Raw genomic sequence first — 27380 nt, forward strand, 5'->3', positions numbered from 1 at the left:
ATGAAGTATGAATCTAAGAAAAGTGGAAATCGACAAAAATGAAATCGAATGCATAAAGATTGATATTCTAGGCATTACTGAGCTGAAATAGACTGGTATTGGTCATTTTGAATCAAACAATCATATGGTCTACCATGCAGAGAATGACAACTTAAAGAGGAATGGCATTGCATCCATTGTCAAAAAGAGCATTTCAAGATCTGTCCTGAAGTACAATGCTCTCAGTGCTAAGATAATATCCATACACTTACAAGGAAGACCAGTTAATACAGCTGTTATTCAAATTTACGCAAAAACCACAAAGCCAAAGATGAAGAAATTGAAGATCTTTACAAACTTCTGCAGTCTGAAATTGACTGAACATACAATCAGGATGTACTGATAATTACTGGTGCCTGGAATGTGAAAGTCAGAAACAAAGACGAAGGATCAGTATTTGGAAAATATGGTCTTGGTGATAGAAATGATGCTGGATATCTCATGATTAAATTTTGCAAGACCAAAGACTTCTTCATTGCAAATACCTTTCTTCACCAACAAAAACGGTGACTATACACATGGACCTTGCCAGGTAGATACACAGGAATCAAATTGACTACATCTGTGGAAAGAGACAATGGAAAAGCTCAATATCATCAGTCAGAACAAGGCAGGGATTGACTACAGATCAGACCATCAATTACTCATACGCAAGTTCAAGTGGAAACTGAAGAAAATTAAAACAAGTCAATGAGAGCCAAAGTACGACCTTCAGCATATCCCACCTGAATTTAGAGACCATCTCAAGAATAGATTTGAGAGGCGGAACCAAGATGGCGGAGTAGACAGACACTTCCGGCGAGCCCTCTTTACAACAAAGACCCGAAAAAAAAAGTGAAATGAGTATATTTGTGACAGGCTGGGAGCCCTGAGCATCAAAGGCAAACTTAGACAATGAACTGAGGGGCAGGGGAAGGAAGAGGCCGTACAGAAGTAGAGAAGAGTTACCAGACCTGAATCACGGGGAGCCCTCAGGCACCATTCCTGGAGCGGCGGCGGCGGCGCCAGGCTGGTACTAGTATTTGGCCGCAGTTTCCTCAGGAAGATGCAGCCAGCCACACAGCCTACTCACACCTCTGGAACCTGAGGAGAATGGCGCTCTCAGCAAAAGCTAAGTACATGCGTGTATTTTACCGTGCCCTACCCCACCCCCAGCCCGGCTTCAGTGGCTGAATCCCTAGGCCTGAGATAGACCCTGGTGAGCACCTAGAGCCATCCTCCCGGCCATGGGGAAGGGAAAAATTTGCAGCTGGGGAGAAAAGATAATTTGCTAGCTCTATTAACCGGAGGAGCTCAGGACAGAAGCAGCTCCTATCCAGGCATAGACTGTCCATGGACCTTGAGCACCTTTCCCTTCTGCATGGATCTGTGTGAGTGTATTTCAGGAGAATAGGTCCTTGTTGGCAAACTCCAACCATTTCAACTGTGTGGTGGAGAGGTGGGTGTTTGATGTTTGACATTGCTTTGCCTATTAAACAAGGTCCTCACCTACCCTTCAGGGACCTAAGGACTGGTAGCTCCACTCAGGTCACCCAGCTGTCTGTGACAGGGGTCCAAAGATAACTGGTACCTCCCAGTCCTTACAACCAAAAACTTTGAGTGCCCATGGTCCATCTGCAGAACCCACCCACCTGCACGCTCAAGGTAACAGGGACGCATTTTCCTCAGAGACACTTGGGGGTCAGTTCTCAGCCCCCTGCCTTGTTCAGAGGGTGACCCCCTGCTGCAATCAGATACGGGTATATATGCCCTTCACCCCAGCCCCTCTAAGACTGTAGGACAGAGCCTGAACCAACACTTGATGATCAACTACCTGGAAACCTGAGCTGAATTCATACAAGAAAACTGAATGGACTCCTAGACTGATATACCTGATAACAGCTCTAGCCAGCTGGGAGCAGGACTCCAGAGCTCCAAAGGCGAAAACAGTCAAGCTAGCTCACTCAAGGAACCCATGGGGTATACCAAAACAAAACAAAGTGAGCAGCTATGACACAGTCAGCAAGCGTAAACTAATACAATAACTTATAGATGGCTTGGAGACAACAGTCAATATCAAGTTACATAAAGAAACAGACCATGATCACCTCAACAGGCTCTCAAAACAAACAATCCAGGGATCTTCCAGAGGAAAGTGCATTCCTGGAATTACCAGATGCAGAATACAAAAGTTTAATATACAGAACCCTTCAAGATATCAGGAAGGAAACGAGGCAATACACAGAACAAGCCAAGGAACACACAGATAAAGCAATTGAAGAAATTAGAAAGATTATTCAGGAACATAATGAAAAGTTTAATAAGCTAGAAAAATCCATAGACAGACAGCAATCAGAAATTCAGAAGATTAACAATAAAATTACAGAATTAGACAACTCAATAGAAAGTCAGAGAAGCAGAATTGAGCAAGTAGAAGCTAGAATTTCTGAACTCAAAGATGAATCACTTGGCACTAGTATATTTGAAGAAAAATCAGATAAAAGAATTTAAAAAAAATGAAGAAACTTTAAGAATCATTTGGGACTCTATCAAGAGAAATAACCTACAAGTGATTGGAGTACAAGAACAGGGAGGGATAACAGAAAATACAGAGCAAATTGTTGAAGATTCGTTGGCAGAAAACTTCCCTGATATTGTGAAAGATGAGAAGATATCTATCCAAGATGCTCATTGAACTCCACATAAGGTAGACATTAAAAGAAAGTCATCAAGACATACTATAATCAAATGTACCAAAACCAAAGATAAAGAGAAAATTATAAGAGCAGCAAGGGATAAATGAAAAGTCACCTACAAGGAGAGCCAATAAGAATAAGCTCAGACTGCTCGGCAGAAACCATGCAGGCAAGAAAACAATGAGATGACATATTTAAAAAATTGAAGGAGAGGCCGGGTCAAGATGGCTGACTAGGTAGAAGATACCTCGGATCCCTCTTACAACATAGACTCAGAAAAACAAGCGAATCGATCACATACATGAAAATCTACGAACCCTGACCATCAAACACAGATCTAAAGACTTGACCTGAGTGACAAAGACTGAGAACGAACAACCACGGGGAAGCAGTGACTGTTTTCAGAGCCTGGAGCCAGCGTCCCAGTCAGAAAACCTTGGCACCGGGCTTTGGACTGGGCACAGAGGAGCTGAGCATGGCATCCTGAGAAGGTGCAAACAGGGGATGCAGCCCTAGCCCCCAGAAGTGACCTCGGGGGAAGCCCAGCCAGTGCACATAGGCAGCACAGTGACGCAGCTGACAGGAGGAGAAGTCACTGGGAGGCAGTGACTGGTTTTGGAGCCTGGAGTGTGGCGTCCCAGCTGGGGAACCTTGGCACTGGGCTTTGGACTGGGAGCGGAGGAACTGACCACAACTTCTGAGACAGCGCAAGCATGAGACTCGGGCCTGACTCTCGGGGGCAATCTCTACCCAGCCAGCACACACAGACGACACGCCCCTCAGGAATCTCAGATAAAACAGTCATCTCAAGCAAAATTAGTAACTTTGTCTATATTCTGGAGTGCTACTCTCCCCTATTTATCTGAACCCTCCCCTCCCCTTCCCAGGTGGCTTCATTAACACTGGAATTTCCCGAGCCAGAGAGTGAAGCGTGCTGCGGTTTTTCTTTCTTTTTTATTTTGGTCTTTTCCTAACCCATTCTCCTGGCCTGAGAGAAGCAGCTACAAAAACCCAGGGACCAAAAATCCTTCAATAATTGGACTAAAAACACAAAACCAGCTCCAGCCAAACATATGTGATCCACAGTCTTGGGCTTTCATCCCTACAGGGAACAAGGTGGCTATTATAATGCAAAGGCATTTCTGATAGGGATCTGACTGTAATTGTTTTAGCGGATTACTGGAAAGACAAGTTTCCCAGGACTGATATCTCTGCGTATTCAACAGAGCCCTCACTGACCCACAACAGGGAACTGAGGGCTGAAGCTCCCCCCAGACCACCTAGCCTCCTGCCTTAGGGGTCTAAGGAGGGTGACACCTACCAATCTGTAGAGGTACTTGCACTGGGGGCCTAAGATACAGCTGCAGAGCCCACCCACCAAAGTGCTTTAGGAATAGAGACACACTTACCTCACTGGCACTTGGGGGAAGCCTGTCAGCATCCTGCCCCCGCTGGAGTGTGAAACCCTGCTGCTACTAGAATCTGGTGCACACAACTATCACCACTACTTCTCCAGGTGGGTAGGTGGCAGCCTGCACCACACACTTGATGACCCAAAATCAGATTCTACTCAAGAATAGTGAATGGACTCTTAGGCTTATATATCTGGTAACAGCCTAAACCAGCTGGTAATAGGACATAAGTGATTCAAGGGCTACAACAATCAAGACAGCGCTATCTAGTAGCCCATCTATGTATACTGAAAGAAAACAAAACAAGATAAGACTCAGTGAGCAACTATAGAATAAATCACTACAATATCTTAGAGATGGCTCGGAGACAGCAGTCAATATCAAACCACATAAAGAAGCAGACCATGATTGCTTCTACAACTCCCCAAACTAAAGAATCAAAATCTTTCCCAAATGAAGATACAATCCTGGAACTGCCAGATGCAGAATATAAAAAACTAATTTACAGAATCCTTCAAGACATCAGGATGACCTCAGAAATGAAATTAAGGCAATCTACAGAAAAAGCCAAGGAACACACTGATAAAGCAGTTGAAGAAATCAAAAAGATTATTCAAGAACATAGTGGAAAAATTAATAAGCTGCAAGAATCCATAGAGACAGCAATCAGAAGTCCAAAAGATTAACAGTAAAATTACAAAATTAGACAACTCAATAAGAAGTCAGAGGAGCAGACTCGAGCAATTGAAATGCAGGGTGGGGGATCTGGAGGACAAGGGAATTGACACCAATACAGCTGAAAAAAAATCACATAAAAGAATTTAAAAAAATGAAGAAACCCTAAGAATCATGTGGGACTCTATCAAGAAGAATAACTTGCATATGATTGGAGTCCCAGAACACAGAGGGATAACAGAAAATACAGAGAGAATAGTTGAAGATCTGTTGGCAGAAAACTTCCCTGACATCGTGAAAGACGAAAGGATATCTATCCAAGATGCTTATCAAACCCCATTTAAGATTGATCCAAAAAGAAAATCACCAGGACATATTATCATCAAACTTGCCAAAATCAAAGATAAAGAGAAAATTTTAAAAGCAGCCAGGGATAAAAGAAAGGTCTCCTACAAAGGAGAATCAAAACGAATAAGTTCAGACTACTCAGCATAAACCATGCAGTCAAGGAGGCAATGGGATGACATATATAGAGCACTGAAGGAGAAAAACTGCCAGCCAAGGATCATATATCCAGCAAAACTCTCTCTCAAATATGAAGGCAAATTTAAACCATTTACAGATAAACACAAGCTTGGAGAATTTGCAAAAACCAAACCAAAGCTACAAGAAATACTAAAGGAAATTGGTCAAAAAACCAATAATATCAGATACCAGCAAAACACAGAGTCACAAAACAGAACATCCTGATATCAAGTCAAATAGGGAAATCACAAAAACAAATTAAGATTAATTTTTACGACAAAAAAAAAAAAAAGCTGAAAACAGGGAACCATTGAAGTCAATGTGTAAAAGATCACAATGATCAAAAAGAGGGACTAAATACAGGAGGCACAGAACTGCCATATGGAGAGGGAAACAAGGCGATATAGGATGATACAACTTAGGTTTTTACTTAGAAAAATAGGGGTAAATATTAAGGTAACCACAAAGAGGTATAACAACTCCATAACTCAAAATAAAAACCAAGAAAAACGTAATGACTCAGCAAACATAAAGTCAACTACTATAAAAATGAGGAACACGCAATTTACAAAGAAAAACGTTTCAGCACAAAAAAGTAAGCAGAAAAATGAAATTGTCAACAAACACACAAAAAGGCATCAAAATGGCAGCACTAAACACATACTTATCTATAATTACGCTGAATGTAAATGGACTACATGCACCAATAAAGAGACAGAGAGTCACAGACTGGATAAAGAAACACGATCTGTCTATATGCTGCCTACAAGACACACACCTTAGACTTAGAGACACAAACTAAAACTCAAAGGATGGAAAAAATATATAAAGCAAACAACAATCAAAAAAGAGCAGGAGTAACAATATTAATTTCTGACAAAATAGACTTTAAAGTTAAATCCACCACAAAGGATAAAGAAGGCCACTACATAATGATTAAAGGGACAATAGACCAGGAAGATAGAACCATATTAAATATTTATGCACCCAATGACAGGGCTGCAAGATACATAAAACAAACTTTAACAGAACTGAAAAGTGAGATAGACACCTCCACAATTACAGTAGGAGACTTCAACACTCCACTTTCGGAGAAGGACAGGACTTCCAGTAAGAAGCTCAGTAGAGACACGGAAGACCTAAATGCTACAGTCAACCAACTTGACCTCATAGACTTATACAGAACACTCCACCCAACAGCTGCAAAGTATACTGTTTTTTCTAGGGCACATGGAACATTCTCTAGAATAGACCACATATAAGGTCGTAAAACAAACCTTTCCAGAATCTAAAACATCGAAATACTACAAAGCATCTTCTCAGACCACAAGGCCGTAAAAGTGGAAATCAATAACAGAAAAATTAGGGAAAAGAAATCAAATTCTTGGAAACAACACCCTCCTGAAAAAAGACTGGGTTATAGAAGACATTAAGGAGGGAATAAAAAAATTCATAGAATGCAACGAGAATGAAAACACTTTCTATGAAAACCTCTGGGACACAGCAAAAGCAGTGCTCAGAGGCCAATTTATATCGATAAATGCACACATACAAAAAGAAGAAAGAGCCAAAATCAGAGAACTGTCCCGACAACTTCAACAAATAGAAAGTGAGCAACAAATAATCCATCAGGCACCAGAAGAAAACAAATAATAAAAATTAGAGCTGAACTAAATGAATTAGAGAACAGAAAAACAATTGAAAGAATTAACAAAGCCAAAAGCTGCTTCTTTGAAAACATTAACAAAATTGACAAACCATTGGCCAGACTGACTAAAGAAATACAGGAAAGGAAACAAATAACCCGAATAAGAAACGAGATGGGCCCCATCACAACACACCAAACTGAAATTAAAAGAATCATATCAGATTTTTACGAAAAATTGTACTCTAACAAATTTGCAAACCTAGTAGAAATGGATGAATTCCTAGAAAACCACTACCTACCTAAACTAACACAATCAGAAGTAGAACAACTAAACGGGCCCATAACAAAAAAAGAGATTGAAAAGGTAATCAAAAAACTCCTAACAAAAAAAAGCCCTGGCCCGGATGGCTTTACTGCAAGAGTTCTACCAAACTTTCAGAGAAGAGTTAACACCACTACTACTAAAGGTATTTCAAAGCATAGAAAATGACGGAATACTACCCAACTCATTCTATGAAGCCACCATATCCCTGATACCAAAACCAGGTAAAGACACCACAAAAAAAGAAAATTACAGACCTATATCTCTCATGAACATAGATGCAAAAATCCTCAACAAAATTCTAGCCAATAGAATTCAACAAAATATCAAAAAAATAATCCACCACGACCAAGTGGGATTTATACCAAGTATGCAAGGCTGGTTTAATATTAGAAAAACAATTAATGTAATCCACCATATAAACAAAAAAAAAGACAAAAATCACATGATCTTATCAATTGATGCAGAAAAGGCATTTGACAAAGTCCAACACCCATTTATGATAAAAACTCTCACCAAAATAGGAATTGAAGGAAAATTCCTCAACATAATAAAGGGCATCTATACAAAGCCAACAGCCAACATCATTCTAAATGGAGAGAGCCTGAAAACATTTTCCTTGAGAACGGGAACCAGATAAGGATGCCCTTTATCACCGCTCTTATTCAACATTGTGCTAGAGGTCCTAGCCAGAGCAATTAGGCTAGACAAAGAAATAAAGGGCATCCAGACTGGCAAGGAGGAAGTAAAATTATCTCTATTTGCAGATAACATGATCTTATACACAGAAAACCCTAAGGAATCCTCCAGAAAACTACTGAAACTAATAGAAGAGTTTGGCAGAGTCTCAGGTTTTAAGATAAACGTACAAAAATCACTTGGATTCCGCTACGTCAACAAAAAGAACATTGAAGAGGAAATCACCAAATCAGTAACATTCACAGTAGCCCCCAAGAAGATAAAATACTTAGGAATAAACCTTACCAAAGATGTAAAAGACCTATACAAAGAAAACTACTAAGTACTAGTGCAAGAAACTAAAAAGGACCTAGATAAGTGGAAAAACATTACCTTGCTCATGGATAGGAAGACTTAACGTAGTAAAAATGTCTATTCTACCAAAAGCCATCTACACATACAATGCACTTCCGATCCAAATTCCAATGACATTTTTTAATGTGATGGAGAAACAAATCACCAACTTCATATGGAAGGGAAAGAAGCCCCGGATAAGTAAAGCATTACTGAAAAAGAAGAAGAAAGTGGGAGGCCACACTCTATCTGATTTTAGGACCTATTATATAGCCACAGTAGTCAAAACAGCCTGGTATTGGTACAACAACAGGCACACAGACCAATGGAACAGAATTGAGAACCCAGATATAAATCCATCCACATATGAGCAGCTGATATTTGACAAAGACCCAGTGTCAGGTAATTGGGGAAAAGATAGTCTTTTTAACAAATGGTGCTGGCATAACTGGATATCCATTTGCAAAAAATGAAACAGGACCCATACCTCACACCATGCACAAAAACTAACCCAAATGGATCAAAGACCTAAACATAAAGACTAAAACGATAAAGATCATGGAAGAAAAAATAGGGAGAACGTTAGGAGCCCTAATACAAGGCATAAACAGAATACAAAACATTACCAAAAATGACGAAGGGAAACCAGATAACTGGTAGCTCCTAAAAATCAAACACCTATGCTCATCTAAAGACTTCACCAAAAGAGTAAAAAGACCACCTACAGATTGGGAAAGAATTTTCAGCTGTGACATCTCAGACCAGCGCCTGATCTCTAAAATCTACATGATTCTGTCAAAACTCAACCACAAAAAGACAAACAACCCAATCAAGAAGTGGGCAAAGGATATGAACACACATTTCACTAAAGAAGATATTCAGGCAGCCAACAGATACATGAGAAAATGCTCTCGATCATTAGCCATTAGAGAAATGCAAATTAAAACTACGATGAGATTCCATCTCACACCAACTAGACTGGCATTAATCCAAAAAACACAAAATAATAAATGTTGGAGAGGCTGCGGAGAGATTGGAACTCTCATACACTGCTGGTGGGATTGTAAAATGGTACAACCACTTTGGAAATCCATCTGGCGTTATCTCAAACAGTTAGAAATAGAACTACCATACAACCCAGAAATCCCACTCCTCGGAATATACCCTAGAGATACAAGAGCCTTCACACAAACAGATATATGCACACCCATGTTTATTGCAGCTCTGTTTACAATAGCAAAAAGCTGGAAGCAACCAAGGTGTCCGTCAACGGATGAATGGGTAAATAAATTGTGGTATATTCACACAATGGAATACTACGCATCAATAAAGAACAGTGATGAATCTCTGAAACATTTCATAACATGGAGGAATCTGGAAGGCATTATGCTGAGCGAAATTAGTCAGAGGCAAAAGGACAAATATTGTATAAGACCACTATTATAAGATCTTGAGAAATAGAAAAAACGGAGAAGAACACATACTTTTGTGGTTACAAAGGGGGGGGAGGGAGGGAGGGAGAGGGCTTTTTATTGATTAATCAGTAGATAAGAACTGCTTTGGGTGAAGGGAAAGACAACACTCAATACAAGGAAGGTCAGCCTAATTGGACTGGACTAAAAGCAAAGAGGTTTCTGGGATAAAATGAAAGCTTCAAAGGTCAGCGGAGCAGGGGCTGGGGTCGGGGGAACTTGGTTTGAGGGGACTTCTAAGTCAATGGGCAAAATAATTCTATTATGAAAACATTCTGCATCCCACTTTGAATTGTGGCACCTGGGGTCCTAAATGCCAACAAGCGGCCATCTAAGATACATCATTTGGTCTCAACCCACCTGGAGCAAAGGCAAAGGAAGAACACCAAGGTCACACGACAACTAAGAACCCAAGAGACAGAAAGGGCCACATGAACCAGAGACCTACATTATCCTGAGACCAGAAGAACTAGTTGGTGCCCAGCCACAATCGATGTCTGTCCTGTCAAGGAGCACAACAGACAACTCCTGAGGGAGCAGGAGACCAATGGGATACAGTCCCCAAATTCTCATCAAAAGACCATACCTAATGGTATGACTGCGACTAGAGGAATCCCAGAGACAATGCTCCCCAGAACTTCTGATGCCACAGGACAGGAACCATCCCCGAAGACAACTCATCAGGCATGAAAAGGACTGGTCAGTGGGGGGGAGAGAGATGCTGATGAAGAGTGAGCTAATTAAATCAGGTGGACACTGGAGAGTGTGTTGACAACTCTTGACTGGAGGGGGGATGGGAAGATAGAGAGAGAGGGAAGATGGCAAAATTGGCACGAAACAAGAGACTGAAAGGGCTAACTCAATAGGGGGAGAGCAAGTGGGAGAAGGGAGTAAGATGTATGTAAACCTACATGTGACAGACTGATTGGAATGATAAATGTTCACTTGAAGCTTAATAAAAAATAATTAAAAAAAAAAAAAGAAGCTATTCAGGCATCTAACAGATATGAGAAAATGCTCTCGATCATTAGCCATTAGAGAAATGCAAATTAAAACTACAATGAGATTCCATCTCACTCCAACAAGGCTGGCATTAATCCAAAAAACAATAAATGTTGGAGAGGCTGCGGAGAGATTGGAACTCTTATACACTGCTGGTGGGAATATAAAATGGTACAACCACTTTGGAAATCTGTCTGGCGTTATCTTAAACAGTTAGAAATAGAACTACCATACAACCCAGAAATCCCACTCCTCGGAATATACCCTAGAGAAATAAGAGCCTTCACACGAACAGATATATGCACACCCATGTTTATTGCAGCTCTGTTTACAATAGCAAAACCTGGAAGCAACCAAGGTGTCCATCAACGGATAAATGGTTAAATAAATTGTGGTGTATTCACACAATGGAATACTACGCTTCGATAAATAACAGTGACGAATCTGTGAAACATTTCATAACATGGAGGAACCTGGAAGGCATTATGCTGAGTGAAATTAGAGGCAAAAGGACAAATATTGTATAAGACCACTATTATAAGATCTTGAGAAACAGCATAAACTGAGAAGAACACATTCTTTTGTGGTTATGCGGGGGGAGGGAGGGAGGGTAGGAGAGGGTTATTTACTGATTAGTTAGTAGATAAGAACTACTTTAGGTGAAGGGAAGGACAATACTCAATACGTGGAAGGTCAGCTCAACTGGACTGGACCAAAAGCAAAGAAGTTTCTGGGATAAACTGAATGCTTCAGAGGTCAGCGGACCAAGGGTGGGGGTTTGGGGACTATGGCTTAAGGGGACTTCTAAGTCAATTGGCAAAATAATTCCATTATGAAAACATTCTGCATCCCACTTTGAAATGTGGCTTCTGGGGTCTTAAATGCTAACAAGCGGCCATCTAAGATGCATCAATTGGTCTCAACCCACCTGGATCAAAGGAGAATGAAGAACACCAAGGTCACACAATAACTATGAGCCCAAGAGACAGAAAGGGCCACATGAACCAGAGACATCATCCTGAGAGCAGAAGAACTAGATGGTGCCTGGCCACAACCGATGACTGCCCTGACAGGGAGCACAACAGAGAACCCCTGAGGGAGCAGGAGAATAGTGAGATGCAGACCCCAAATTCTCATAAAAAGACCAGACTTAATGGTCTGACTGAGACTAGAGGAATCTCAGCGGTCATGGTCCCCGAACCTTCTGTTGGCCCAGAACAGGAACCATTCCCGAAGACAACTCATCAGACATGGAAGGGACTGGACAATGGGTTGGAGAGAGATGCTGATGAAGAGTGAGCTACTTGTATCAGGTGGACACTTGAGACTGTGTTGGCATCTCCTGTCTGGAGAGGAGATAGGAGGGTAGAGAGGGTTAGAAACTGGCAAAATCATCACAAAAGGAGAGACTGGAAGGAGGGAGCAGGCTGACTCATTAGGGGGAGAGTAAGTGGGAGTATGGAGTAAGATGTATATAAGCTTATATGTGACAGACTGACTTGATTTGTAAACTTTCACTTAAAGCACAATAAAAATTATTTTAAAAAATTGAAGGAAAAAAATTGCCTGCTGAGAATCACATATCCAGCAAAACTGTCTCTTAAATATGAAGGTGAAATTAAGACATTTCCAGATAAACACAAGTTTAGGGAATTCATAAAATCCAAACCAAAACTACAAGAAGTACTAAAGGGAGTTCTTTGGTTAGAAAATCAATAATATCAGGTATCAACCCAAAACTAGAACACTGGACAGAGCAACCAGAAGTCAACCCAGAGAGGGGAATCCAAAAAAACAAAGCTAGATTGTAAAAAAAAAAAAAAAAAACCCCAAAACATGACAACAGTGATGTTATTATATAAAAGAAGACAAAATAATAAAGAGGGACTAAGAAATGTAATAATACACCTTCCATATGGAGAGGAAGATATGTCGATACAAAGGAATAAAAGTTTTAAATTTAGAAAAATAGGGGTAAATAATAAGGTAACCACAAAGGAGATAAACTATCCTACTCATCAAAATAAAATACAAGGGAAAAATACAGACCCAGCAGAAACATAATCAATGACAACAAATATAAGAAAAGGACAATATATAAAGTAAATCTACTCAGCACATAAATTCCAGTGGGAAAAAGGAACTGTGAACAACACACAAAAAACGACATCAAAATGATAGCACTAAATTCATACCTATCCATAATTACCCTGAATGTAAATGGATTAAATGCACCAATAAAGAGACAGACAGTGGCAGAACGGATTAAAAAACCAGATCCATCTATATGCTGCCTCCAATAGACACACCTTAGACTTAGAGACACAAACAAACTAAAACTCAAAGGATGGAAAAAAATATATCAAGCAAGCAACAATCAAAAAAGAGCAGGAATGGTAATATTAATTTCTAACAAAATAGACTTTAAAGGTAAATCCATCAGAAAGGATAAGGAAGGACACTATATAATGATTAAAGGGACAATACACCAAGGAGATATAACCATATTAAATATTTATGCACCCAGTGACAGGGCTGCAAGATACATAAAACAACTCTATCAGCACTGAAAAGTGAGATAGACAGCTCCACAATAATAGTATGAGACTTCAACACACCACTTTCGGTGAAGGATAGGACATCCAGAAAGAAGCTCAATAAAGACACTGAAGATCTAAATGCCACAATCAACCAACTTGACCTCATAGGCATATACAGAACACTCCACCCAACAGCAACCAAATATACTTTCACACACATGGAACGTTCTCTAGAATAGGCCAGATATTAGGTCATAAACCAAGCCTTAGCAGAATCCAAAACCTTGAAATATTACAAAGCATCTTCTTTGACCATAAGGCCATAAAAGTGGAAATCAGTAACAGGAAAAGCAGGGAAAAGAAATCAAACACTTGGAAACTGAACAGTATCCTGCTCAAAAAAGACTAGATTATAGAAGACATTAAGGGTGGAATAAAGAAATTCAGAGAATCCAATGAGAATGAAAATGCTTCCTATCAGAACCTTTAAAGGGAAACAGCAAAAGCAGTGCTCAGAGGTCAATTTATATCAATAAATGTACACATTCAAAAAGAAGAAAGGGCCCAAATCAAAGAATTATCCCTACAACTTGAACAAATAGAAAGAGAGCAACAAAAGAAACCCACAGGCACCAGAAGAAAACAAATAATAAAAACTAGAGCTGAACTAAATGAAATAGAAAACTGAAAAACAATTGAAAGAATTAAGACCAAAAGCCGGTTTTTTGAAAAAATCAACAAAATTGATAAACCACTGGCCAAGCTGACAAAAGAAAAACAGGAGAGGAAGCAAATAACCGAAATCAGAAATGAGATGGGTGATATTACAACAGACCCAACTGAAATTAAAAGAATCATATCAGATTACTATGAAAAACTATACTCAAACAAATTTGAAGACCTAGAAGAAGTGGATGAATTCCTAGAAACATACTAACTAACTAAACTAACACAAACAGAGGTAGAACAACTAAATAGACCCATAACAAAAGAAGAGATTGAAAAGGTAGTCCAAAAATTCCCAACCAAAAAAAAAGCCCTGGTCCAGACGGCTTCACTGCAGAGTTCTACCAAACTTTCAGAGAAGAGTTAACACTACTACTACTAAAGGTATTTCAGACCACAGAAAAGGACAGAATACTACCACACTCATTCTATGAAGCCACCATATCCCTGATACCAAAACAAGGTAAAGACACCACACGAAAAGAAAATTATAGACTTATATCCCTCATGAATGTAGATGCAAAAATCCTCAACAGAATTCAATGACATATCAAAAAAAAATTCACCATGACCAAGTGGGATTCATACCAAGTATGCAGGGATGGTTCAACATTAGAAAAACAATTAATGTAATCCACCATATAAATAAAACAAAAGACAAGAATCACATGATTTTATCAATTGATGCAGAAAAGGCATTTGACAAAGTTCAACACTCATTCATGATAAAAACTCTCAGCAAAATAGGAATAGAAGAAAAATTCCTCAGCATAATAAAGGGCATTTATATAAAGCCAACAGCCAACATTACCCTAAATGGAGAGAGCCTGAAAGCATTCCCACTGAGATCGGGAACCAGACAAGGATGCCCTTTATCACCATTCTTATTCAACATTGTGCTGGAAGTCCTAGCCAGAGCAATTAGGCTAGATAAAGAAATAAAGGGCATCCAGACTGGCAAGGAAGAAGTAAAAGGATCTCTATTTGCAGATGACATGATCTTATAGACAGAAAACCCTAAGGAATCCTCCAGAAAACTACTAAAACTAATAGAAGAGTTCAGCGGAGTATCAGGATACAAGATAAACATACAAAAATCAGTTGGATTCCTCTACACCAACAAAAAGAACATCAAAGAGGAAATCACCAAATCAATGCCATTTACAGTAGCCACCAAGAAGATAAAATACTTAGGAATAAATCTTACCAGAGATGTAAAAGACTTATACAAAGAAAACTACAGTACACTTCTGCAAGAAACCAAAAGAGACTTACATTAGTGGAAGAACATACCTTCCTCGTGGATAGGAAGACTTAACATTGTGAAAATGTCTGTTCTACCAAAAGCGATCTATACATTTAATGCAATTCCGATCCAAATCCCAAGGACTTTATTTAATGAGCTGGAGAAACAAATCACCAACTTCATATGGAAGGGAAAGAGGCCCTAGATAAATAAGGCATTACTGAAAAAGAAGAACAAAATGGGAGGCCTTACTTTATCTGATTTTAGAATCTATTATACCACCACAGTAGTCAAAACAGACTGGTACTGGTACAACAACAGATACATGGACCAATAGAACAGAATTGAGAACCCAGACATAAATCCACCCACGTATGAGCAGTTGATGTTTGACAAAGGCCCCAAAACAGTTAAATGGGGAAAAGACAGTCTTTTTAACAAATGGTGCTGGCATAACTGGATATCCATCTGCAAAAAAAAATGAAACAAGACCTATACGTCACTCCACGGACAAAAACTAACTCAAAATGGATCAAAGACCTAAATATAAAATCTAAAACGATAAAGATTATGGAAGAAAAAATAGGGACAACATTAGGAGCCCTAATACATGCCATGAACAGTATACAAAACATTATAAGAATGTAGAAGAAAAACTAGATAACTGGAATATAAAATCTAAAACGATAAAGATTATGGAAGAAAAAATAGGGACAACATTAGGAGCCCTAATACATGCCATGAACAGTATACAAAACATTATAAGAATGTAGAAGAAAAACTAGATAACTGGGAGCTCCTAAAAATCAAACACCTATGCTCATCCAAAGACTTCACCAAAAAAGTAAAAAGACTACCTACAGTCTGGGAAAAAGTTTTTAGCTATGACATTTCTGATCAGCGCCTGATCTCTAAAATCTACATGATACTGCAAAAACTTGACTACAAAAAGACAAATAACCCAAATAAAAAAATGGGCAAAATATATGAACGGACACTTCACTAAAGAAGACATTCAGGTAGCTAACATATACGTGAAGAAATGTTCACGATAATTAGCCATTAGGGAAATGCAGATCAAAACTACAATGAGATTTCATCTCACTCCAACAAGGCTGGCATTAATCCAAAAAACACAAAATAATAAATGTTGGAGAGGCCGTGGAGAGATTGGCACACTTATACACTGCTGGTGAGAATGTCAAATGGTACAACCACTTTGGAAATCGATTTGGCACTTCCTTAAAAAGCTAGAAATAGAACTACCATAGGATCCAGCAATCCCACTCCTTGGAATATATCCTAGAGAAATAAAAGCCTTTACCCGAACAGATATATGCACACCCATGTTTACTGCAGCTCTGTTTACAATAGCAAAAAGATGGAAGAAACCAAGGCGCCCATCAACGGATGAATGGATAAATAAATTATGGTATATTCACACAATGGAATACTACACATCGATAAAGAACAGTGATGAATCTGTGAAACATTTCATAACGTGGAGGAACCTGGAAGGCATTATGCTCAGTGAAATCAGTCAGTTGCAAAAGGACAAATATTATATAAGACCACTATTATAAAAACTTGAGAAATAGTTTAAATTAAGAAGAAAATATTCATTTGTGGTTATGACATAGGGGAGGGAGGGAGGATGGGAGAGGGGCATTCACTAATTAGATAGTAGATAAGAACTACTTTAGGTGAAGGGAAAGACAGCACACAATACAGGGGAGGTCAGCACAATTGGACTAAACCAAAAGCAAAGAAGGTTCCTGAATAAACTGAATGCTTCAAAGGCCAGCGTAGCAGGGGCAGGGGTCTGGGGACCATGGTTTCAGGGGACATCTAAGTCAACTGGCATAATAAAATCAATAAAGAAAACATTCTGCATCCCGCTTTGAAGAGTGGCGTCTGGCGTCTTATACGCTAGCAAGCAGCCATCTAAGATGCATCAATTGGTCTCAACCCACCTGGATCAAAGGAGAATGAAGAACACCAAGGACACAAGGCGATTACGAGCCCAAGAGACAGAAAGGGCCACATGAACCAGCGACTACATCATCCTGAGACCAGAAGAACTAGATGGTATCCAGCTACAACCGATGACTGCCCTGACAAGGAACACAACAGAGAACCCCTGAGGGAGCAGGAGAGCAGTGGGGTGCAGACCCCAAATTCTCATAAGACCAGACTTAATGGTCTGACTGAGACTGGAAGGACTCTGGTGGTCACGGCCCCCAGACCTTCTGTTGGCCTAGGACAGGAAGCATTTCTGAACCCAACTCTTCAGACATGGATTGGACTGGACAATGTGTTGGAGAGGGATGCTGGCGAGGAATGAGCTTCTCAGATCAGGTGAACACTTGAGACTGTGTTGGCATCTCTTGCCTGGAGGGGAGATGAAAGGGTGGAGGGGGTTAGATCTGGTGAAATGGACACGAAAAGAGAGAGTAGAGGGAGAGAGCGGGCTGTCTCATTAGGGGGAGAGTAATTGGGAGTGGGTAGCAAGGTGTATATGGGTTTTTGTGTGAGGGACTGACTTGATTTGTAAACTTTCACTTAAAGCACAATAAAAAGTATTTTTTAAAAAAAAAAAAAAGAATAGATTTGAATGCTTGAACATTAATGACCAAAGACCAGATGAGTTATGGAATGACATCAAAAACGATATCATACAGGAAGAAAGCAAGAGGTCATTAAAAATACAGGAGAGAGGGGGGCGGAGCCAAGATGGCGGACGAGGCAGACGCTACCTCGGATCCCTCTTACAACAAAGACACGGAAAAACAAGTGAATCGATCACATGCATAACAATCTACGAACCCTGAACAACAAACACAGATTTAGAGACGGAGAACGAACTAATACGGGGAAGCAGCGATTGTTTTCAAAGCCTGGAGCCAGCGTACCAGTCAGGTACGGCACAAGCACAGAGAGCTGCTCCACCCCCCCTGAACTAACCCCGGGAGGAGGACCAGCCGGTTCCGCGGGCGGCGAGGGACACAGCCGGTAGGAGAAGTCCCCGGGAGGCAGTGACTGGTCTTGGAACGGGGAGAGCAGCGTCCCAGCCGGGGAACCATCCCGCCGGGATTTGGACTGGATGCAGCGGATTTTCCGGAAAAACTAGTTTCCCAGTGATGGCTCGGAGACAACAATCCATATCAAACCACTTAAAGAAGCAGACCATGACAGCTTCTCCAAGCCCCCAAACAAAAGAATCAAAATCTTTCCCAAATGAAGATACAATCCTGGAATTATCAGATACAGAATATAAAAAACTAATTTACAGAATGCTTCCAGACATCACAAATGAAATAAGGCAAACTGCAGAAAAAGCCAAGGAACACACTGATAAAACTGTTGAAGAACTCAAAAAGATTATTCAAGAACATAGTGGAAAAATTAATAAGTTGCAAGAATCCGTAGAGAGACAGCATGTAGAAATCCAAAAGATTAACAATAAAATGACAGAATTAGATAACGCAATAGGAAGTCAGAGGAGCAGACTCGAGCAATTAGAATGCAGACTGGGACATCTGGAGGACCAGGGAATCAACACCAACATAGCTGAAAAAAAATCAGATAAAAGAATTTAAAAAAATGAAGAAACCCTAAGAATCATGTGGGACTCTATCAAGAAGGATAACCTGCGGGTAATTGGAGTCCCAGAACAGGGAGGGGGGACAGAAAACACAGAGAAAATAGTTGAAGAACTCCTGACACAAAACTTCCCTGACATCATGAAAGACGAAAGGATATCTATCCAAGATGCTCATCGAACCCCATTTAAGATTGGTCCAAAAAGAAAAACACCAAGACATATTATCATCAAACTCACCAAAACCAAAGATAAACAGAAAATTTTAAAAGCAGCCAGGGAGAAAAGAAAGGTTTCCTTCAAAGGAGAATCAATAAGAATAAGTTCAGACTACTCAGCAGAAACCATGCAGGCAAGAAGGGAATGGGACGACATATACAGAACACTGAAGGAGAAAAACTGCCAGCCAAGGATCATATATCCAGCAAAACTCTCTCTGAAATATGAAGGCGAAATTAAGATATTTACAGATAAACACAAGTTTAGAGAATTTGCAAAAACCAAACCAAAGCTACAAGAAATACTAAAGGATATTGTTTGGTCAGAGAACCAATAATATCAGATATCAGCACAACACAAGGTCACAAAACAGAACATCCTGATATCAACTCAAATAGGGAAATCACAAAAACAAACAAATTAAGATTAATTAAAAAAAAGTAATAATACACATAACAGGGAATCATGGAAGTCAATAGGTAAAAGATCACAATAATCAAAAAGAGGGACTAAATACAGGAGGCATTGAACTGCCAGATGGAGAGTGATACAAGGCGATATAGAACAATACAAGTTAGGTTTTTACTTAGAAAAATAGGGGTAAATAATAAGGTAACCACAAAAAGGTATAACAACTCTATAACTCAAGATAAAAGCCAAGAAAAATGTAACGACTCAACTAACATAAAGTCAAACACTATGAAAATGATGATCTCACAATTTACTAAGAAAAACGCCTCAGCACAAAAAAGTATGTGGAAAAATGAAATTGTCAACAACACACATAAAAAGGCATCAAAATGACAGCACTAAAAACTTATTTATCTATAATTACCCTGAATGTAAATGGACTAAATGCACCAATAAAGAGACAGAGAGTCACAGACTGGATAAAGAAACGCAATCCATCTATATGCTGCCTACAAGAGACACACCTTAGACTTAGAGACACAAACAAACTAAAACTCAAAGGATGGAAAAAAATATATCAAGCAAACAATAAGCAAAAAAGAAGAGGAGTAGCAATATTAATTTCTGACAAAATAGACTTTAGACTTAAATCCACCACAAAGGATAAAGAAGGACACTATATAATGATAAAAGGGACAATTGATCAGGAAGATATAACCATATTAAATATTTATGCACCCAATGACAGGGCTGCAAGATACATAAATCAAATTTTAACAGAATTGAAAAGTGAGATAGATACCTCCACAATTATAGTAGGAGACTTCAACACACCACTTTCGGAGAAGGACAGGACATCCAGTAAGAAGCTCAATAGAGACACGGAAGACCTAATTACAACGATCAACCAACTTGACCTCATTGACTTATACAGAACTCTCCACCCAACTGCTGCAAAATATACTTTTTTTTCTAGCGCACATGGAACATTCTCTAGAATAGACCACATATTAGGTCATAAAACAAATCTTTCCAGAGTCCAAAACATCGAAATATTACAAAGCATCTTCTCAGACCACAAGGCAATAAAACTAGAAATCAATAACAGAAAAACTAGGGAAAAGAAATCAAATACTTGGAAAATGAACAATACCCTCCTGAAAAAAGACTGGGTTATAGAAGACATCAAGGAGGGAATAAGGAAATTCATAGAAAGCAACGAGAATGAAAATACTTCCTATCAAAACCTCTGGGACACAGCAAAAGCAGTGCTCAGAGGCCAATTTATATCGATAAATGCACACATACAAAAAGAAGAAAGAGCCAAAATCAGAGACCTGTCCCTACAACTTGAACAAATAGAAACTGAGCAACAAAAGAATCCATCAGGCACCAGAAGAGAACAAATAATAAAAATTAGAGCTGAACTAAATGAATTAGAGAACAGAAAAACAATTGAAAGAATTAACAAAGCCAAAAGCTGGTTCTTTGAAAAAACTAACAAAATTGATAAACCATTGGCTAGACTGACTAAAGAAATACAGGAAAGGAAACAAATAACCTGAATAAGAAACGAGAAGGACCACATCACAACAGAACCAAATGAAATTAAAAGAATCATTTCAGATTATTATGAAAAATTGTACTCTAACAAATTTGAAAACCTAGAAGAAATGGATGAATTCCTGGAAAAACACTACCTACCTAAACTAACATATTTAGAAGTAGAATAACTAAATAGACCCATAACAAAAAAAGAGATTGAAACAGTAATCAAAAAACTCCCAACAAAAAAAAAGCCCTGGCCCGGACGGCTTCACTGCAGAGTTCTACCAAACTTTCAGAGAAGAGTTAACACCACTATTTCTGAAGGTATTCCAAAGCACAGAAAATGACGGAATACTACCCAACTCATTCTATGAAGCCACCATCTCCCTGATACCAAAACCAGGTAAAGACATTACAAAAAAAGAAAATTATCGACCTATATCCCTCATGAACATAGATGCAAAAATCCTCAACAAAATTCTAGCCAATAGAATCCAACAACACATCAAAAAAATAATTCACCCTGATCAAGTGGGATTTATACCAGGTATGCAAGGCTGGTTTAATATCAGAAAAACCATTAATGTAATCCATCACATAAATAAAACAAAAGACAAAAACCACATGATCTTATCAATTGATGCAGAAAAGGCATTTGACAAAGTCCAACACCCATTTATGATAAAAACTCTTACCAAAATAGGAATCGAAGGAAAATTCCTCAACATAATAAAGGGCATCTATGCAAAGCCAACAGCCAATATCGCTCTAAATGGAGAGAACCTGAAAGCATTTCCCTTGAGAACGGGAACCAGACAAGGATGCCCTTTATCACGGCTCTTATTCAACATCGTACTTGAAGTCCTAGCCAGGGCAATTAGGCTAGACAAAGAAATAAAAGGTATCCGGATTGGCAAGGAAGAAGTAAAGTTATCACTATTTGCAGATGACATGATTATATACACAGAAAACCCTAAGGAATCCTCCAGAAAACTACTGAAACTAATAGAAGAGTTTGGCAGAGTCTCAGGTTATAAAATAAACATACAAAAATCACTTGGATTCCTCTACATCAACAAAAAGAACACCGAAGAGGAAATAACCAAATCAATACCATTCACAGTAGCCCCCAAGAAGATAAGATACTTAGGAATAAATCTTACCAAGGATGTAAAAGACCTATACAAAGAAAACTACAAAGCTCTACTACAAGAAATTCAAAAGGACACACTTAAATGGAAAAACATACCCTGCTCATGGATAGGAAGACTTAACATAGTAAAAATGTCTATTCTACCAAAAGCCATCTATACATTTAACGCACTTCCGATCCAAATTCCAATGTCATATTTTAAGGGGATAGAGAAACAAATCACCAATTTCATATGGAAGGGAAAGAAGCCCCGGATAAGCAAAGCACTACTGAAAAAGAAGAAGAAAGTGGGAGGCCTCACTTTACCTGATTTCAGAACCTATTATACAGCCACAGTAGTCAAAACAGCCTGGTACTCGTACAACAACAGGCACATAGACCAATGGAACAGAATTGAGAACCCAGACATAGATCCATCCACGTATGAGCAGCTGATATTTGACAAAGGACCAGTGTCAATTAATTGGGGAAAAGATAGCTTTTTTAACAAATGGTGCTGGCATAACTGGATATCCATTTGCAAAAAAATGAAACAGGACCCATACCTTACACCATGCACAAAAACTAACTCCAAGTGGATCAAAGACCTAAACATAAAGACTGAAACGATAAAGATCATGGAAGAAAAAATTGGGACAACCCTAGAAGCCCTAATACAGGGCATAAACAGAATACAAAACATTACCAAAAATGATGAAGAGAAGCCAGATAACTGGGAGCTCCTAAAAATCAAACACCTATGCTCATCTAAAGACTTCACCAAAAGAGTAAAAAGACCACCTACAGATTGGGAAAGAATTTTCAGCTATGACATCTCCGACCAGCGCTTGATCTCTAAAATCTACATGATTCTGTCAAAACTCAACCACAAAAAGACAAACAACCCAATCAAGAAGTGGGCAAAGGATATGAACACACATTTCACTAAAGAAGATATTCAGGCAGCCAACAGATACATGAGAAAATGCTCTCGATCATTAGCCATTAGAGAAATGCAAATTAAAACTACGATGAGATTCCATCTCACACCAGCAAGGCTGGCATTAATCCAAAAAACACAAAATAATAAATGTTGGAGAGGGTGCGGACAGATTGGAACTCTTATACATGGCTGGTGGGAATGTAAAATGGTACAACCACTTTGGAAATCTATCTGGCGTTATCTTAAACAGTTAGAAATAGAACTACCATACAACCCAGAAATCCCACTCCTGGGAATATACCCTAGAGATACAAGAGCCTTCATACAAACAGATATATGCACACCCATGTTTATTGCAGCTCTGTTTACAATAGCAAAAAGTTGGAAGCAACCAAGGTGTCCATCAACAGATGAATGGGTAAATAAATTGTGGTATATTCACACAATGGAATACTACGCATCAATAAAGAACAGTGACGAATCTGTGAAACATTTCATAACATGGAGGAACCTGGAAGGCATTATGCTGAGCGAAATGAGTCAGAGGCAAAAGGACAAATATTGTATAAGACCACTATTATAAGATCTTGAGAAATAGTAAACCTAAGAAGAACACATACTTTTGTGGTTACGAGGGGGGGAGGGAGGGAGGATGGAAGAGGGTTTTTTATTGATTAATCAGTAGATAAGAACTGCTTTAGGTGAAGGGAAAGACAACACTCAATACATGGAAGGTCAGCTCAGTTGGACTGGACCAAAAGCAAAGAAGTTTCCGGGATAAAATGAATGCTTCAAAGATCAGCGGAGCAAGGGCAGGGGTCTGGGGAACATGGTTTGCGGGGTCTTCTAAGTCAATTGGCAAAATAATTCTATTATGAAATCATTCTGCATCCCACTTTGAAATGTGGCGTCTGGGGTCTTAAATGCTAACAAGCGGCCATCTAAGATGCATCAATTGGTCTCAACCCACCTGGAGCAAAGGAAAATGAAGAACACCAAGGCCACACGACAACTAAGAGCCCCAGAGACAGAAAGGGCCACATGAACCAGAGACCTACATCATCCTGAGACCAGAAGAACTAGTTGGTGCCCGGCCACAATCGATGACTGCCCTGACAGGGAGCACAGCAGAGGACCCCTGAGGGAGCAGGAGATCAGTGGGATACATACCCCAAATTCTCATAAAAAGACCAAACGTAATGGTCTGACTGAGACTAGAGGAATCCCGGCGGCCATGGTCCCCAGACCTTCTGTTGGCACAAGACAGGAACCATCCCCGAAGACAACTCATCAGACATGAAAGGGACTGGTCAGCGGGTGGGAGAGAGACGCTGATGAAGAGTGAGCTAATTATATCAGGTGGACACTTGACATTGTGTTGGCAACTCTTGTCTGGAGGGGGGATGGGAGGATAGAGAGAGTGGGAAGCCGGCAAAATTGTCTCGAAAGGAGAGACTGAAAGGGCTGACTCAAGAGGGGGAGAGCAAGTGGGAGTAGGGAGTGAGATGTATGTAAACTAATATGTGACAGACTGATTGGATTTGTAAACGTTCACTTGAAGCTTAATAAAAGTTAATAAAAAAATATATATATACAGGAGAGAAAGAAAAGGCCTAAATGGATGTCAGAAGAGACTCTGAAACTTGCTCAGGAACGACAAGCAGCTAAAGCAAAAGGAAAAATTTATGAAGTAAAACAGCTGAACAGGAGATTTCAAAGGGCAGCTCGAGAAGACAAAGTAAAGTATTATGATGACATGTGCAAAGACCTGAGGATAGAAAACCAAAAGGGAAGAACACGCTCAGCATTTCTCAAACCGAAAGAACTGAAGAAAAAATTCAAGCCTCAAGTTGCAATAGTGAAGAATTCTACAGGGAAAATATTAAATGACGCAGGAAGCATCAAAAGAAGATGGAAGGAGTACACAGATTCACTATACCAAAAAGAATTGGTTGATGTTCATCCATTTCAGGAGGTAACATATGATCAGGAACCAATGGTACTGAAGGAAGAAGTCCAAGCTGCACTGAAGGCATTGGTGAAAAACAAGGCTTCAGCAATCGACGGAATACCAATTGAGATGTTTCAACAAATGAATGGAGCACTGGAAGTGCACACTTGTCTGTGCCAAGAAATTTGGAAGACAGCTACCTGGCCAACCCACAGGAAGATATCCATATTTATGTCTATTCCAAGAAAGGTGATTCAACCAAATGTGGAAATTATTAGACAATATCATTAACATCACATGGAAACAAAACTTTGCCAAGATCATTCGAAAGCAACTGCAGCAGTATATTGACTGGAACTGCCAGAAGTTCAAACCAGAGTTAGGAGAGGACATGGAACCAGGATATCATTGCTAATGTCAGGTGGATCCTGGCTGAAAGCACAGAATACCAGAAAGGTGTTTACCTGTGTTTTATTGACTATGCAAAGGCATTCGACTCTGTGGATCACAACAAATTACGGCTACCATTACAAAGAATGGGAATTCTGAAAGACTTAACTGTGCTCATGAGGAATCTGTACATAGGCCAAGAGGCAGTTATTGGAACAGAACAAGGAAATACTACATGGTTTAAAGTCAGGAAAGCTGTGTGTCAGGGTTGTATCCTTTCACCATACCTATTCAATCTGTATGCTAAACAAATAAAGAAGATGGAATATGTGAAGAAGAACATGGCATGAGGATTGGAGGGAAACTCATTAACAACCTGCCTTATGCACATGACACAACCTTGCTTGCTGAAAGTAAAGAGGACTTGAAACACTTACTGATGAAGATCAAAGACCACAGCCTTCAGAATGGATTACACCTCAACATAAAGAAAACAAAAATCCTCACAACTGTACGAATAAGCACATCATGATAAATGGAGAAATGATTGTCAAGGATTTCATTTTACTTGGATCCACAATCAACACTCATGGTAGCAGCAGTCAAGAAATCAAAAGACGCTTTGCATTGGGCATTTCGGCTGCAAAAGACCTCTTTAAAGTGTTGAAAAGCAAAGATGTCATCTTGAAGACAAAGATGCTCCTGACCCAAGCCGTAGTGTTTTCATCTGCCTCATATGCATGTGAAAGCTGGACAATGAATAAGGAAGACCAAAGAAGAGCTGACGACGCCTTTGAATTGTGGTGTTGGCACAATATTGAATATACCATGGACTGCCAAAAGAATGAACGAATCTGTCTTGGAAGAAGTACAACTAGAATACTCCTTAGAAGCAAGGATGTTGAGACTACATCTCACATACTTTGGACTTACTGGGATGGATCAGTCCCTGGAGTAGGACATCATGCTAGGTAAAACAGAGGGTCAGCAAAAAAGAGGAAGACCCTTTCCTACGCCAACCCTCAGGAAGGAAAAGGCCGTGTTCAGTTTAAGCACAAAGAGTGTGAAGCCCAAGGACGAAAAGCCGGATGAATTCAAGCCTGGCATTTCTCAAGCACTGCTTGAACTGGAGATGAACTCGGACCTAAAGGCTCAGTTGAGGGAGGTGAATATAACTGCAGCCAAGGAAATTGAAGTTGTTGGTGGTTGGAAAGCTATTACAATCTTTGTTCCCGTTCCCCAAATGAACTCTTTCCAAAAACTTCAAGTCAGGCTAGTACGTGAACTAGAGAAAAAGTTCAGTGGAAAGCATGTTGTCTTTTTTGTTCAGAGGAGAATTCCGCCTCAACCAACTCGAAAAAGTTGTACAAAAAATAAGCAGAAGCATCTCAGGAGCTGTACTCTGGCAGCCATACATGATGCAATCCTTGAAGACTTGGTCTTCCCAAGTGAGATCGTGGCCAAGAAAATTCGTGTAAAACTGGACGGCAGCCAGCTTATCAAAGTGCATTTGGACAAAGCACAGCAAAACAATGTAGAACACAAGGTTGAAACTTTTTCTGGTGTGTATAAGAAGCTCACGGGCAAGGATGTTAATTTTGAATTCCCAGAGCTTCAATTGTAACAAAAACAAAATGACTAAATAAAGAACAATTCACAGTAAAAAAAAAAAAAAAAAAAAAGAGGAAGACTCTCAATGAGATGAACTGACACAGTGGCTGCAACAATGGGCTCAAGCATACATAGCAACAATTGTGAGGATGGTGCAGGACCAGGCAGTGTTTCATTCTGCTGTGCATAGGGTTGCTATGAGTTGGAACTGACTCAACGGCACCTAACAATAACAAAAACATGATAACATACATACATAC

The 27380-nt window shown here is 39.5% G+C and overlaps 1 protein-coding gene across 1 annotated transcript; it reads left to right on the forward strand.

Annotated features, from left to right (window-relative positions):
• Positions 1–27161, forward strand: LOC126059176 (40S ribosomal protein S7-like). The gene is made up of 2 exons (XM_049854748.1): positions 1–5; positions 26536–27161. The coding sequence occupies exons 1-2, from the start codon at positions 1–3 to the stop codon at positions 27131–27133; spliced, it is 603 nt and encodes a 200-aa protein (XP_049710705.1). The 3' UTR covers positions 27134–27161.
• Positions 27162–27380: the final 219 nt, after the last annotated feature.

The sequence above is a fragment of the Elephas maximus genome, chromosome 1 (assembly GCF_024166365.1).
Source record: "Elephas maximus indicus isolate mEleMax1 chromosome 1, mEleMax1 primary haplotype, whole genome shotgun sequence".
Taxonomy (NCBI): Eukaryota; Metazoa; Chordata; class Mammalia; order Proboscidea; family Elephantidae; genus Elephas; species Elephas maximus.